Source organism: Vanacampus margaritifer, chromosome 16 (genome assembly GCF_051991255.1).
Source record: "Vanacampus margaritifer isolate UIUO_Vmar chromosome 16, RoL_Vmar_1.0, whole genome shotgun sequence".
Classification (NCBI taxonomy): Eukaryota; Metazoa; Chordata; class Actinopteri; order Syngnathiformes; family Syngnathidae; genus Vanacampus; species Vanacampus margaritifer.
This window is the reverse complement of record NC_135447.1, coordinates 6,294,117-6,310,052: the sequence shown is the minus strand read 5'-3', so window position 1 is coordinate 6,310,052 and position 15,936 is coordinate 6,294,117. Positions and strand designations below refer to the sequence as shown.

The 15,936-nt window shown below is 37.8% G+C and overlaps 2 protein-coding genes across 4 annotated transcripts; one reads left to right on the top strand and one right to left on the bottom strand.

Annotated features, from left to right (window-relative positions):
- Window positions 1-1,024: 1,024 nt before the first annotated feature.
- mpp1 (MAGUK p55 scaffold protein 1) lies at window positions 1,025-15,842 on the bottom strand. 3 transcript variants are annotated; one of them, XM_077546567.1, is made up of 13 exons: window positions 15,717-15,842; window positions 8,462-8,670; window positions 5,933-6,064; window positions 5,760-5,838; window positions 5,491-5,576; window positions 5,331-5,399; window positions 3,933-4,129; window positions 3,511-3,611; window positions 3,358-3,438; window positions 2,263-2,343; window positions 1,976-2,178; window positions 1,810-1,884; window positions 1,025-1,730 (listed from the first exon to the last, which is right to left on the bottom strand). In XM_077546567.1, exons 1-13 carry the CDS (start codon window positions 15,826-15,828, stop codon window positions 1,554-1,556), a joined length of 1,602 nt encoding a protein of 533 aa, XP_077402693.1. In that variant the 5' UTR covers window positions 15,829-15,842; the 3' UTR covers window positions 1,025-1,553. The 3 variants fall into 3 exon arrangements, with proteins under 3 accessions (XP_077402693.1, XP_077402694.1, XP_077402695.1); XM_077546568.1 differs by having other exon boundaries at window positions 5,933-6,061; XM_077546569.1 differs by lacking the exon at window positions 15,717-15,842 and adding an exon at window positions 10,843-10,990.
- Window positions 9,540-14,862, top strand: tmlhe (trimethyllysine hydroxylase, epsilon). Its single transcript, XM_077546571.1, has 7 exons — window positions 9,540-10,857; window positions 10,940-11,116; window positions 12,768-13,047; window positions 13,124-13,243; window positions 13,339-13,575; window positions 13,737-13,875; window positions 13,978-14,862. Exons 1-7 carry the CDS (start codon window positions 10,707-10,709, stop codon window positions 14,107-14,109), a joined length of 1,236 nt encoding a protein of 411 aa, XP_077402697.1. The 5' UTR covers window positions 9,540-10,706; the 3' UTR covers window positions 14,110-14,862.
- Window positions 15,843-15,936: the final 94 nt, after the last annotated feature.

Sequence of the window (15,936 nt, the reverse complement as noted above, 5' to 3'; positions counted from 1 at the left end):
AAAGCTAGTGTACTATTAGTACACGATTTTCTCTCGCAATTTTCTCACGTGCCCTGAGATTTACTGGTGACCAGTCCAGGGTGCAGTCTGCCTTTTGCCCAAAGTCAGCTGTCACCCTGAACAAGATCAGTAGAATAGAAAATTGATGGGTTAATAATGTACACATTGTAATCACACAGTCAGACAACCTTTAATGACAACTACTGTAGTTCTAATTTGTAGTGAGGAAAATTTGGTGCTAATTATTGAAGCGATAAACAGTCAAACACAAGGCAGGTACATATTTCTGTTTTCCGACACAATTTATTCTCATTTGAGTCGCAGGTGAGCTGGAGCCCATCCCAGATGACTTTGGACGAGAATGTCGTCAGTCAATTGCAGGGCGGAAAAACTATTATTCATGCTCACATTGACAGCATTTATTTTATTTATTTTTTAGTGAACTTGACATGCATTTTTGGCGAATGTGAGAGGACGCCTAAATATCTGGAAAAACCCACAAGGAGAAAATTAAAACGCCACACGATAAGGGCACAGCCTGGATTTGAACCCGGAATCACAGAACAGTGAGGCGGACGTGAAAAGCAATCAGTCACAGTGTTGCTGGTCTTATTCTTGATTAAGTTGTTTGCTTTTTTTTTTTTCTTGATTCGTTTTATTACTGACCCCCAGCTTGTCATGAATAATCATCTAGCAAATTAATGTTAAATGCATTACACCAGATGCCAAATTTCTAGCACAGTATTGGACAACAAGCTACATCACACAAACTGGACATTGAATACGAGGTATAGCAATTATTATCAGAAAGTGTAGCAGATAAAGAAAAAAAATATGAGGACTAGAACTTAGTACTTGAACCTCATTTTGTGTTTCACAACTTTGACATCACATGAAAATGCTGACTTCTGCAAACTGAATGCTTTTAAAACGATTGATTTTTGTTGCCTCATATCACGGATGAACTGTATAACATCTGGTATTCCGATCAGTGATTTCACATGAATGACAATCGAAGAAGCAGTTCCAACACAGCTGAGAAATTTAATATTTGTAAAAGTGTCTCTTAACTGCCTACGAGGTATACACTTTGATGTGACAGTTTTGGTAGGTGAAGTTCTCGTTTGAGTAGAAAGTTACATGTGCGAGTGGACAAACATTTTCAAGACCTGTTCTAATAACGGAAGAAATGATGATATTATAATGTAATACTAAAAATCCAGTGACTAAGAAGTGAGGATTTCTTTCACAGTTACGGTCCTATATTGTATTTACCCACGATACAACAATCAAAATTTGTATGGCACTGAAACTATCCAAAAGCCTCAAACAAAAATACTTAACATTCTCAGCTTTATGATATAAATCTTTCTATATATTTCTTTTTTTAAATGCACACATGCAAAATGTTTGACAATTACCATTAACAAAAACAAAACAAAAAAAAACATTCAGGCTCGGGACATCACTAACTCAAAGATTTTGTGTAAGGAGTGATATTGCACTGCTTTAAAAAAAAAAAAAAAAGATATCACACTGGAGTCTTACATCTATCAGTAAACCCACGAGACGGGCACCCACTGTGGAGTGGAGGTCACCTGCTCCAACGCTTCTTCCACACTTTTCACACTCTCATCGACATCATTGTTGACTATGATCAAATCAAAGAAATGTCCGTAGGCCATCAGGATGGCGTCCGACTCCTTCTGGATCATTGTCAGGTTTTCCGTCTGGGATGATAACATGCAGAAGATTAGCTTACTGGAGTCAAATATCCTTGTTGGTTATTCAAACAAAAAGGTGTCTCACCTGAGGGGCTGTGTTGGTGGGTGCGATGAACACCATTAGAGGAGCGAAATCAGCAGTCCGCAAAACCTTCAGCGTCTGCGAAGAAATGAAGAAAAGGATTGCAAGTGGTTTAAAAAAAAAAAAAGATGACCCATACAACTGAGGAATTGAGGTGCGCGATACAAACCTGTGGTTCTACATCCAGCAGTGCAATTTTTCCCTGCTCATGGATCTTCTTGATGGTCTCAATTTTGGTGCCAAACATACTTCCCTGGAAGCTGCCGTACTCAAGCAGCTCATTTTCTGAGATGCACTTGGTCATGGCGTCGTTGGAGATGAAATAATATTCCTGCCCGTTCTCCTCATCCTTACGTTGTGATCTGGTGGTGTCTGGACGAGTCAAGTCAGAAAGGTCAAAATCAACCTTGTTGTTTCAGAGTAGTTTAGAACGATTTGATCTCCTATACTACTTACGTGATACAGGATAAGAAAATTTCTCCGGATATTTGGTCAGCAATGAATTTTTAATGTGACTCCTCCCTACACCAGGTGCACCTAAAAGATCACATTCAAAATACAGTTCAACGTTTAAATCATGTGCTACAATGTTTCATTGTATTAATTCTGAGACAGTGGTTCTTAATCTCGTTAAGTAAGTGTTGAACCCCTCCAGTTTCCCCATGTACATTCACCGAACCCTTCTTTATTGAAAAATAAAATACTTTTCCCCTCCTCCAAAATTCATGAAATACTGTAGAGGTTTGGGGTTTACTGGTGAACAAAATGAACAGCGAGAGTAGTATTTTCATATATGGCTCTTTGCCGTGAAAACAGCAGAGGTCCCAGAATTGAACCCTGAGGAACACCATACGTTCCGTTCTACATCTAAATTAACTTATTCACTGCCATTGACGGCTAAAATTCAACTATTTCTCTTAGTTTAACATTTTTTCCCACTTTTGTTAACAAGAGTATGAAAAAAAATGATTGTACATTTAGACCAGATATAAAATTTGTGATTAATCACGAGTTAACTATTGAAGTCATGCAGTTAATTACAAATAAAAAATGGAATCGCCTGACACCCTAATTTTAATAATCTTTTCTTTTTTGAAAAAAATATTATTTTAAAAAAGAAAAGAAAAGATTATCAAAAATTAGGTTTTTTAAAAATATATTATTTAAAAAAAAAAGATTATTATAAATTAGGTCGTCAGGCAATTATTATTTTTTTATTAATTAATCACATGACTTCAATAGTTAACTCACGATTAATCACAAATTTGATATCTGTTCTAAATGTACAATAAAAACTTTTTTCTAGGTTTTCATACTCTTGTTAAAAGTAGAAAAAAATGTTAAACTAACTAAATTTTTGACGTCTAAAGAGGTCAATGGCAGTGAATGAGTTCATATTGCACAGAGGATTACAATAAAAAAAAAAAATCACAACAGTCATGAGTCGAACCCCTGAGACCAAATCATCGGACCCCAACCCAGATTATGAACCACTGGACTATAATGTTCCAACTAATGCCAATTACAACGTACCAGGAGAATGAAACTTACCAATTAGCACCAAAGTTTTCCGTTTGAAGGCAGGAAGACGGACAACCTCCTCGTATGAAATCACATCCAATTGGTCAAAAACTGAAAGGACATTTGGCTGCATGAAAACCAAACAATGTCAGGGAGAAAACATGATTTCAGTGATAAACTCACTGGAGCTGTGCTTCGCCAGGTACTTGTCTTTACACTTCTTTTTCTTTCCGAATGGGCTCCAGGACTGACTGTCTTTGGCTTTACTTTTACTTGCCACTCTCCTGTAGGGGAAAAAAACAGTTTTGAGCAACATTTTTGCTCAGTTTTCTAGTGTGCTGGGCACATAACCATGTTAAGGCTGAGACTGAACCAAATGTGTTAACCGCATATAATACTATCAATGCGCACACACAAAAATGTTATAACTAATGCAAAAATGAGTACACGCCCATAAAAGCTTCGCAAAACATTTGAGATTTTCCAATTCCTAAGATTTTTTTCAGCAAAATCTGAGGTGTACTCATTCATGTTGAACACTGACGTGCCACTAAAACCTGTCAAAGTCATGCTCAATAGTGTACTGCAACATATCATCACACAACCATTCTTGGAGCTCCGGCGACGGTATTAGTCCAGCGAAGTTTGCAGCACTGCTCTCTACTGTACCCTGCCACCAGTTGGGGTCCTGCTTGTTGATGATTTGAATGATGTCGCCAGTTTGAAAGCGCAGGCCGGCCTCTTTGCACGGGATGAGCTCATCCGCGGAGGGGTCGTAGTTAAACTGGGCTCTCATGTACGTCTGCAAAATGGAGAGGGTAAAACCTTGAGTTTGTAAGTTTAGATGAATACATTTTATTGCGAATATGTAATACATATAATGGAACATCTAATATTTTGTCCATCTCATGAGGTTATTTATAAGGAACGTTTCATAATGTGATGCATTGATACAACATAGGTATTATTACAATCTGCAGGCTGTCAAAGGTCATGTTAACGAAAGCTACTTTGTCATAATGGTTAGTCATTGATGAATAAACGTTTGATCTATCCAACTTACTCCGATAGGGGAACGCAGAGCGGTGTGGTATAAACAAATGTTTAACAAGTGCAACAAGTTCAAATCGAATTAACTCATTCACTGCCAATGACGGCTATAGACGTCAAAAATTCATTTGAACTATTTCTATTAGTTTAACATTTTTTCCCCACACTTTTGTCAACTTGTGTATGAAAACCTATAATTTTTTATTGTACATTTAGAAGAGATATAACATTTGTGATTAATCGTGTATTAACTACTGAAGTCATGCAATTAATTACGATTACAAATTTTAATCACCTGATGCCCCTAATTTTTTATAATTTTTTCTTTTGCTTTTTTAAATCGCGTCAGGCGATTACAATTTTTAATATTAATTAATCGCTTGACTTCAATAGCTAACTTACGATTAATCACAAATGTTATATCTGTTCTAAATGTACAATAAAAAAAACTGGGTTTTCATACTTTTGTTAACAAAAGTGTGGGGAGGGGGGGTTAAACTAATAGAAATAGTTCAAATGAATTTTTGACGTTTATAGCCGTCAATGGCAGTAAATGAGTTAAGGGGGGTTGCCATTATGGAGGAAAAACAATTGAGTGTGCAAAAAAAAAAAGTGACATGAAATAAACCTCCTGTTTAAGCACTACTATGAATAGCATATTTGCAGAAATATTGTGTATTAATGCGTCCACTGGATGAAATATGATTATTAACAGCACGTAGAGGGCTACTATTGTGTTCCACAGTAGAATTAACAAAGCTAGTGTAGGCTCCACTACTTTTATAGTCACCTTGGATTTTCATCGATTAAGAGAAGATTCACCTAGCAGGGAAAATGTATAGAAAAATAATAGTCTAACAGACAGCAAAGCATTAATCTTTTAGGATATTACCCACTCTACTGTTTTCAGCAACTTTTCACACCGAGAAGGCCTTTTATATGTTTGCTCGTACCTCACAGGCTTTGGAGCGACTCTTTTGGTTAGAAACAATCTTCATTGTGATTATTCCATTGGTTTCTTTCTGTAGGATAAAAAAAGATGGCACAGTTGAACTGCCTTGGTGCATTTTAAGCGGGGGGGTTGGGGGGAGTTTTTGTGTGGTGTTAACATACCAAAATCTTTTGTAGCTGATCGACTGTTTGGTTAGTCACACTTTTCCCGTTGATTTCTGCTATCTCATCCCCTTCATACAAGGATCCTGAAAAAAAGGAAGAAATGTAAATGTAATAATAGCATCAAATATTCTTCAATCGTAATTCGAATGTACAGAATCCTGAAGTGAGGTTGAGGAAAAGACAACCATGTATCAAAATGTCATTGTAACTCCTCTCAGCACTGTTTTAACCGCACCCCACTAGCAGGTCAATGTTTGATTTATTACCTTGTCTGTGTATAAATCCTCCGTGCAATATTCTGGCCACTGTGCACCTTTGCCTGTCATTCATTTTCAGAGTGACACCCTGCAGACGAAAGATAATGTTGAGAAACGAATGAGGGGAAAAAACGAAATTTGCACATTAAAAAAAGTAGATGTGTTGAAAATATCATATGTACCATCGGCTCTGAAGGACTTTTTTCAAACACGACTTCTTTCATTTTGGTCAGCTCAGTGCCATTCGAGTATTTGCCACTTCCATTGGTAAACACCTCAGCACCTTTATTCTCAAATGTTTGCATAGCTACCTGCTAAAACAAAAATAAGAGAGAAATATATTATTGATTGTAACACACAATTTAAGGACATTGTGTGACATACATAGCCAGGAAAGGCCTTTTGCTAATTGCTAGCATTGCATTTGCGGTTTCAACACATGTTCTCGGTTAAAAATTAACCCGGCATTATAACACCTCATTAAACACATCCGACGATGTGGTCCAACAGATTCGTGTGGTCATGGATACCACCAATGTGATCAAGGGATCCCGTCAGACAACAGCAGTAAAGCCAGATTACATTAACTGTCTTGGATGACGATTTCAAATAAGTCATCTTTTCATTATGGGTTACAAAAGTGAGGGCAGACATGAATTCATGACCTGCGCTTGACAACGAAATAAAGGGGTCAACAAACAGGAAATTCCTCTCTCTCTTTTTTTTTTTTAAAGGATAAACATGAAGGCCAAAAACATCTCCACTAACTAGATTAGTTGTGCATGTTAACTCATTCACTGCCATTGACGGCTATAGACGTCAAAAATTCCTTTTAACTATTTCTATTAGTTTAACAATTTTTTTAATTGTACATTTAGAACTGCTATAAAATTTGTGATTAATCGTGAGTTAACTAGTGAAGTCATGCGATTGATTACAATTAAAAATGTTAATCGCCTCTCCCCCCTAATTTTAAATAACCTTTTTTTTTTTCAATGAATTTATGGCAGTGAATGAGTTAATAGATAACTGAGATGATCATCATCTATTATTTAAGAACAGAAATGCATTTTTTTCCTGCCATGCAAGTATGCCCCCGAGGGGTTCTGAGCAGAACAGGGGATGACATAAGAGCTATTGGGTCAAAACAAAAATACAGCCAAACTCCACACCTGGGATCTCATTTTTATTTTGTCTTAAATCCGCTAGTCAAGAGTTGACTGAGTGTTGGGAGTTGTGGAAGTGTACTTCCATGCAACGTGATACTTATTTACCAGCCTTGTGCTATTTGGGTTTAACAGAAGGGCGTCAAGGGAAAATATTTGAGCACACCAAGAGATTAAATGACACGCTGTTGAGTTCTCAAACGTGATACTGGTCCTCAACTGTGTGGTGTTTGAATACGCAAGAACACGTGGAAGCCACAAAAACGTGAATGCTTTCCTCCACATATGATTGGGCAAAATTGAAACTGCCCCTCACAATCCACAGTTATGTGATAATGCGCTATGAGTGGGGTGAGAGAGGTCTTGGTGTTGGGCGTGGCAAAAAGCTTTAGGACAAACAACTACCCGTCTGAATAGGGAGGCTGTGGTATCTCTGAAATTGATCAAACTCATTTTCAATCATGTCTTTTAACAGATTTCTAGTTGGGAATCAATATTTGGGCGGTTGGGTCCTTTAAGATTTAAAATGACGTAACCTTTCCCCTTAATTACACGTTAAAGGGGGCACTTGTGGTGCCAGTGAAAAACAGTAGTCCTAATGTTCCAACTAATCTACCTACATTCGGATGTACTTGCCAAAGTCTTGGAATATTGCTTAGTTGACTTTTTGCTGTTTCCCAATGTGACCCTTGATCAACATTAAACTCAGCAGTCTCCACTGTGAAGTCCTCACTCACTAAATCAGCATTATAAGCAGGAGACCAAAGTGCTGAGGTCAGGAAAAAAAAAAGTTTCCTTTCTTTGTCAAGTCCTTCGCTGCTGAGTTGACAGTTTCTGTCACGTCATTCGCTGCTGAGTTGACCGTTTCAATCTATCAGTTTTAGCACATCTTTCAACTATTTGATCACAATATTTCCCAGTCTTCCAAGACTTTTCAACATAATCTATTTTAAAATCAAGTTGTGCATGTCTTGGGACAGAAAGCTACTATGTGATGCAGTGACAACCAGAATAGTCTCAAGAAATCCTGTGCAAAAACAATGCAATCCTGCATTCTAAACTTCGTAACCCGTGGGCAGTATTTTATTTTGAAATGGCTTGGTCAGAACCAACAAAAAGCCAAAAATGGTCACAATAACGCCCAGACAATTATTAACAAACAACAAAAGCATCACACAAATAAAAACGAATTACGCATGGAAGAATCTTGTTTACCCATCAGCTGTCACATGATTTCCATGTATATTTTTGGGACGTGAATGCAGAAGCGGAAAAGCCTGAGCCATGTGATCCATTCAAGGCTGAGTGGGCAACACGATGAGGTGACTCAGCTTTCAACAACAGGATTGTCCCCTTTGACTTTAATGAGCCATTAAGGATTAAATTCTACTGCACATAACACTATTTCATTTCTAATAAATATATGAAAACGAAACCGTTTCCTCTCCTTTCCCCCCAAGACAAAACAACGGTCATGTGCTACCTCGCGTCCCCGGAAGCAAACAGAAAAATCCGAGTATGTAAAGAATAAAAGCAACAACTTACCTTGTCAGGCTTTGGTTTGTTTTGGAGAAGCTGCTCTAGGTAAAGATCGGAGAGGGCTGTCCGGACAGAGTCCACAGGCTCCAATATGACACCAGGTTCGTTTTTATTGGATTTTAGCGTCATCTTTCCGGTGGAAAAAAAAAAACAGTGAACCCGATTTGCACCCCTGTGCAAGGTCCGCGAGAGGCTGGCTCGAAAAAAAGAAAATGCTGTAAGATAGGAAACAGTTGATAACAAGTGCTGATGATAAAATGACACTGAGATAAAAGTCCAAGGTTCTGGTCAGCTGCAGGTGATCTAAATGAGATCCACTGCGGGGACACCGCTGACTGAGCAAGTAAACAGGGGCAGGCTCATGCTGCCTTCACGTACCCACCACAAGATCCAAAATACGAGCGTTCACTCAAACCGCTCGTAAAATGGTTTATTTCAAGAAATGGAAGTTAAATGGTCCTTATACAGTCGTTTATCTGTGGTAGGTAGTGTGTTTTAATGTTTTTTATTAAGGCTGTTCTGTGTTTGCATATATAGCTACACATGCTTGTATTAGTCATGTTCTTATCTTATCTAGAACAGGAATCGGAAACGTGAATAATTGCACAATTTTTCATCAGTGCAATTGGGGCCACAGAGCACCACACACGTCTTAAATAGATGTATAACAAACATGCCACTTGAAATATCGACAATATTCGTTCATATACATACTCTTAATGTATTTCAAATTTTAACATACATTTGTCAACGCATGTATAAAAGATAAAATATGAAAAAACTAAACCAAATAACCCGGTGCAAAGGGCCCTTTCATAAAAAAATGATAAAAGAATGGTACAAGACAAAGCTGATGAACAGCAGAACAAATTTTGTGCGTTTTTTCACAAAAATCAACACACTCTACATTTTTATATTATTGAGGTACTATGTGACGTATGTAATTTCATATCCGCAAAAAATATTATTATTAATAATACCAATAATAATAATGAACATCAAATATACCTTTTCCATATTAAAAAAATAAAATAAAGAATGGTAAATGGACTGCTTTAGCGCTTTAACTACACCGTATGAAATATATATACACTTCTAATCCAAACGTGTGAATTTTGCTGCTGTGATCAATTTTATATAGTGAGAGTCCATTTAAAAAAATCTAGTGAGTGGCGTCTCCATCATTATTATTATTTTTTCATTATAACAGAGCATTCTATATAAGCCCAATACACTGCAAGCCTACACCACCATAAACAAACAAAATCTGCATTCGATTTCCTAAAACTGGAAAGGGGTAGGCCTCCATAGTGAAATGGCCAATGAGTGGGGATCCTATCACCATCTTCGCTCACGACATAGAAACCTCAAATATCCGAAAGAACGTGAAGGCAGCACGCCGCTGCGGTCCTTTTCAGGAAGGGAACACATGCAGGCACAGGCCATTTTGCAACGTTGTCTGGATGCTAATTCAAAGACGAGGATATACAGCACGACAACAAACAATATTGCAGAATGTATACAAACAATGATGGGGTTTGACTTCAAAAATTTCAAAATGACCTGAATGCGCTATTCATTTCGATTAACAACCGTAAAGGCTGATTTGATAGAACGTACGAAATTTGACGTTTGGTACTGTTTATTGAAAAAAAGAAAAAAAACTTCACTATTGGGGACGTAATTGGAAAAAAACAGTAAAACTATGGCCTGAGTACTGATACAAAACAGTGACATCTTGTGGTCAACATTAGCACTACTGTATTGTTATTACAACTACTGCAACGTTGTCAAATTAAATATGCCTCTGTTTACTTTGCAAAATGAATAAACATAAAGTCTACTGTTTTATGTCGTAAAAAAACCGTTTAAAAAGTAGATTAGATATGTGTCTTTAAATTTTGCCCTTACGCAACTTACTCCCGTTTAGTGTTTATGCGCGCTGCTACTATTCACGACGAGAAACGCTAGTTATTGCTTCACAGGTAAAAAGGAAAAGTGGTTAATAATTAAACTAGCTCATCCTTTACTGTCGCACGCAGATCCACTCGTGAATAATAAACGCGCTTTGGTGAAAGCAAAGCGCAAAGAGAGGAGACATGCTGTTACGTAATACTTGTGGGCCAGCCTTATTTGGTGACTCCACGCTGTCCGCAGTGCCTCGCTCGCATCTAAAATCCTGAAAGTTAGCGGTCTTTAAAGCTAGAGAGGTCCTTTTTTTTTTTTTTTTTGGCGAGGTACATCATTGGACATGATCGGGACGCTTAGCAGATACGTGCGAGCTGTTGCCACGCACACACAGCGCCTCTCCGCTATAAATGGGATTCCGTGGAGACACAGGAAGCAAGTCCGCGGGTACGCTCATCCACCAGCAACCCTGCACTTACTTGAAAACTGTCTGGGTGAGTTGTGGGATATCGGAACACTCGTTGAATAGACTAAAACCTGCTGTTAATGCGCTTGTTCCGTATGCATGTCTGCCAGGGCTCCATTATAGAGGGACTCGGATGCATTTGGACTACGTGTGGCTGAGGGATCACTGCCGCTCTGGCTCGTCGTTTAACTTCAAAACAAACCAGAGGAACTTGGACACCGGAAGTATTGACCTCAACATTCGCCCTGATCACATCCAAGTGGAAGATGAGCACCTCATCATCACTTGTAAGTCACTTAAAACACAATGCAACAAGTGCATTCAAACTGCATTAAAAAAAAATATATAATTCAATAAATTAAACTTTATGAACATAGTGTCAAATCACAACAGATGTATAGAAGAACATTTCACAAAAGTGCAAATGAGACATCCAGGATAAGCGGCAAAAGCGAGGCTTGAGCTGTATAGCCAGTCCTTACAGACTTTATGGTTTTTGGTTTTGATGAGATTTTTCTCATTTTTAAGTGTCTTTGAGTTCTTAGAAAAGTGTTGTTGTTTTTTAATTGAAATGTATTATAACACGAGGAAACACTCTGGTTTCAGTAGCACGTGTCTGTTGACTAAACAGCAGGATTACTAAAACCTGCCTGTTAGCCTAGCCGGGAGCAGGCTAGCTGCACAAAATAAACCTCCATGGTAATTGATGTGCCTCCACTTTCGTGTAACCGCATCATGGCTAATAGAGATCTGGACGTCACGTGGCTATTTCTCTGAACACCCCCGCGTGGCAGGAAAGTGGACTAGAATGATGAGGGGGGGCTAAAACTAGCATTATTGGTCAACTTTCCGCCCAAGAGCTTTGACAATCACTTTGATGAAAAGGACATGATATACATGCGAGGGGTGGACATATTGATTACCCCCCTCTCTTACACCGGTGAGTGCTTTCAAATGTGATCATACAAAGGCAAGTTTGTACAAACCGGATTTATTTCCCCTTTATGTGTGGTCAGAATGACATCTAAGTTAGCATTTTCACCTTTCAATGTGGCGCGGTGCCATACTATGGATTGTTACAAGTTCTCTAACTATTCATGAGGTGAGGTGGACTTTCTCCTTTGTTACATAATGGTATATCGCCCTTTATTGTTTAAACTGGATACTATTATAGTAAACACGTATCAAGAAGTAACAGTTCAAAAGTGGAGATCGGTAAATGTAGCTATATCTAGTATAACTTGAAGTTGTTTAGTGCTTTGACTTAAAAATGGTGAGGCAATCAGTTTTCTGACTTTTGTTTTGAACTCATTCACTGCCATAAATTCATTAAAAAAAAAAAGATTATTAAAAATTAGGGGCAAGAGGCGAATATAATTTTTTATTGTAATTAATCACATGACTTCACGAGTTAGCTCATGATTAATCAGTTTTTATATTTTTGTTAACAAAAGTGGGAACATTTTTTAAACTAATAGAAATAGTTAAAATGAATTTTTGACGTTTATAGCCGTCAATGGCAGTGAATGAATTAAAAAAATATATTATAAAAAATTAGGGCATCAGGCTATTAGTTTTTAATCGTAATTAATCGCATGACTTCACTAGTTAACTGGCAATTATTCACAAATTTCATATCTGTTGTAAATGTACAATAAAAAAATTGAGGTTTTCATACTCTTGTTAACAAAAGTGGGAAAAATGTTAAATTAATAGAAATAGTTTAAATAAAATGCTGATTTTGGCCAATTTAGCACAGGCAATTTCAACACATACACAGTACATTTTAGAAATTCATTTAAACCTTATAGCAGAGCTACATCTTCAAAATAGTCTGAAAAATTTGAAAGTGAAAATTTGAAGTGTCCCAAAGCCACTGTCTGTTTTACACAGTATTAACAGGTATGTCCTGTGCTTTTTTTTTTTTTTATCCTATAGGGCCTGGTGGTCACACATCTAAATACAGCCTTAGCTGGCTAGCTGACAACAGCTATGAGGGGAAGGAGCAGAGCACCATACAGCCACGCATCCTTTGGAATGCAGATACCTACAATCACTCGCATGTTCCCTCCTCCAAATGGGACACGTTCATGAGCAGCGACGAGGAACTCAAGAAGTTTCTGCAGAACTATCTTCTCTACGGCATCGCTTTTGTAGACGATGTCCCTGCTACGGTTGAAGCCACAGAAGCCGTGACTAAGAGAGTTAGTCTTATCAGGTATAATAACTTGTATTTTTTTTTAACTTTCGGAAATTTCACTTAATATGGTGCATCTGTTGTCTTGATCCGAAAGGGAGACGACATACGGAAGAATGTGGTGCTTCACTTCAGATTTTTCCCGAGGAGACACTGCTTACAGCCAACTGGCTCTTGACCGCCACACAGACACATCTTATTTTCACGAACCATGTGGGTAAGTGGGAGGGGAAAATGTCTTCCCAAAGGCGCAGTTATGTGACATTGTCAATATGTGCTGCTTGTCACACTTTTTTTTTTTTCCCTCAACAGAATTCAGGTTTTTCACTGTCTCAAGCATGAGGGTACTGGAGGAAGGAATCTGCTTGTGGATGGTTTCCATGCCGCTGAAACTGTTCGTCTGCAGTCACCCGAACATTTCGAACTGCTTTCGCGTGTTGCACTCAGGCACGAATATGTTGAAAGTACTGAAACACACCAAAACCACATGATAGGAATTGGCCCTATTCTAAATATCTATCCTTGGAATAATGAAGTTTACTTGATCCGGTATGTTGATGCTACTTCAATATTTTCAATTTCAATGTCATTTTGGTTGTATAATTAATCATGGATCCATGTATTTATCGTCAGATGAAGGTAGCCAGAATGCTCTTATTTTACAGACGAATGTAATTGTATTTGCCTAAAGTTGCTTTCCCTCACAACAGGTACAACAACTACGACCGATCAGTGATAAACACAATCCCTCACGATGTTGTCCGCCGCTGGTATGTGGCTCATCGAGAGTTGACCAAAGAACTGAGACGACCAGAGAACGAGCTGTGGGTCAAACTCACGCCAGGAAAAGTAAATCATTTGTCCAGTAACATCAGTTTCACATTTTTTCTCCATAATGTATAGAATGTTTCATGCAACGCAATCGTCACTTTTTCATCCCTTTCACTTCAGGTCATCTTTATTGACAACTGGCGGGTCATGCATGGCAGGGAGGCTTTCACTGGCGTGAGGCAACTCTGTGGATGCTATCTGAGCAGAGATGATGTTCTCAGCAATGCGCGTGGTTTTGGACTTCAGGCGTAAACCTGTCTAAGAGAGAGCCCTTTTACTTAAGAACTTTTCATCCCATAAACTAGGTTTAAAACTTGGGTTAGGGTTAAATGTTGTATTAAATCAGTCAATTCCACTCGATTTAGTAATTTATGTTGATTAATTAATTGATTGATTTGTACACATTTTATAGTTTTGTTACATGTAACACTAAATAACTAGCGATCAAATATATCATGGATAGGATATACAGTAGGTTTGTATGCTGTATAGGGGGTTGTAACAAAAAAATGATTTGAATGCGAAAATAGATTTTGATTTAAACACGTTGAATCGATTGTTCCCTTTTTGAATACATGATTGTTTTCTTTGCATGCCTTGGTAGAAGATAATGTGTTGGTAGCGGAATGGAGTGGGCGAATGATGCCCCCTGCTGGTAACAAGTGTCCTTTGTTGTATCTGCAAAGTCTAAGGAGGGCCAATCCTTCCTGACATTCATATGTTAATAATTTATATATTGTGAAAACAGACTTTTGGATACTTATGAAATTTTTTATATACATACTGTTTTATACATATATATATAAACAACAACACTAACAAACCGTTTCAATTGACATATGAGACATTTGCATGCAGAAGAGAGCACAAAGATGCAGTCACAGTCCAACTCTTATTTCCATCATTGGCTATGAGGAGACTGCTGTAGTAACCATGGAAACAGCCGAGCCTACTGAGGCCCGCATTGTTGTCCTGGTAACTCGGTGAATGAAAGCATTCAGACTGGATGTACTTCTATATTCAGGCCATACAAGGTGACCATTTTGATCAATAAGAATTGCATGTGATGACGTTGCCTTTTGGTGAGAAGGTATTCAAAGGAATTCAAAAAGACTTCACACGCAATGACTGAGACTACTGTGTGTGTGTGTGTGTGTGGGGGGGGGGGGGTGCAGGTGGAAAGGGTAAATGAGGAAACACAATACAATACTGACAGTGACAAGATATGTAAATATTTAACTCAGATTTCAAATAGACTGAACAATGATTTACTTATTGCTTCAGATGACTATTTTCAGGAAGCTTCACTTTTGGTCTCCAAAACACAATTATGATGGGTGTCGCATCGTTTTGTTCATTCATACAAAAGTATACTAGAATAACATTTATCGTGGAAATTACGAGTAGTTTCAGCATTGTAACTGAACTTGACAGAGCACTAAAAACAACACAGCTGAAACACAGTGATGCATATAAACATGAATTGAACATATCCATTAAACAACAAAAACAAAACAATAACATTTTTAAAACTACTAAAACAAATCAAACACTAGAACAATGTTTTTATAGTAAAACTAGCCAAATAACTAAAACTGAAATTGAAAAAAAAGTTTCACTAATGAAATTGAAAAAAATAAAACAAACTAAACTTAAGTTTATAAAACTAATTAAAACTCACTATAATTACAGCGAAAATATCCTTCGTTTGTCAAATAATATACATGAGCTTTCAACATTCATTTTAAATATGTATGTCGTTATTACTGTACAGACGAAAAAATTATTATGGTTATGCTTAGTGTTATAGTTACGTTTAGGCTTAATAAAATAAAATAAAAGACAGAAATCGAGCTCACGTGTTTCCGGTAGAGCTCCACTCGCCCATGGTCTGCAGTTCAACCCTTCTCGTTCAGCCGGTTCTTTCACCTGCAATGACAATGATGTCACGGACTTCCGGGTTTCACACATTAGCGTCGTTTCAGCGTTCCAACACTCGCATCCCCACCCCCGCGCCCCCCAACCACGCGATCCCGCCTTTGGTCTCAACTCTCTGAAATGCTTCGGACAACTGAGACA

Excerpts from the sequence above, each read along its gene's own strand:
- tmlhe (XM_077546571.1), top strand. The coding sequence starts at position 10,707 with ATGATCGGGACGCTTAGCAGATACGTGCGAGCTGTTGCCACGCACACA. Across the intron at positions 10,858-10,939 it reads CTTACTTGAAAACTGTCTGG|GGCTCCATTATAGAGGGACT; the intron begins GTGAGTTGTGGG and ends CATGTCTGCCAG. Across the intron at positions 13,576-13,736 it reads AATGAAGTTTACTTGATCCG|GTACAACAACTACGACCGAT; the intron begins GTATGTTGATGC and ends CCCTCACAACAG.
- mpp1 (XM_077546567.1), bottom strand. The coding sequence starts at position 15,828 with ATGTGTGAAACCCGGAAGTCCGTGACATCATTGTCATTGCAGGTGAAA. Across the intron at positions 5,839-5,932 it reads AAAGTCCTTCAGAGCCGATG|GGTGTCACTCTGAAAATGAA; the intron begins GTACATATGATA and ends TTTCGTCTGCAG. Across the intron at positions 5,400-5,490 it reads ATCAGCTACAAAAGATTTTG|AAAGAAACCAATGGAATAAT; the intron begins GTATGTTAACAC and ends TTTATCCTACAG.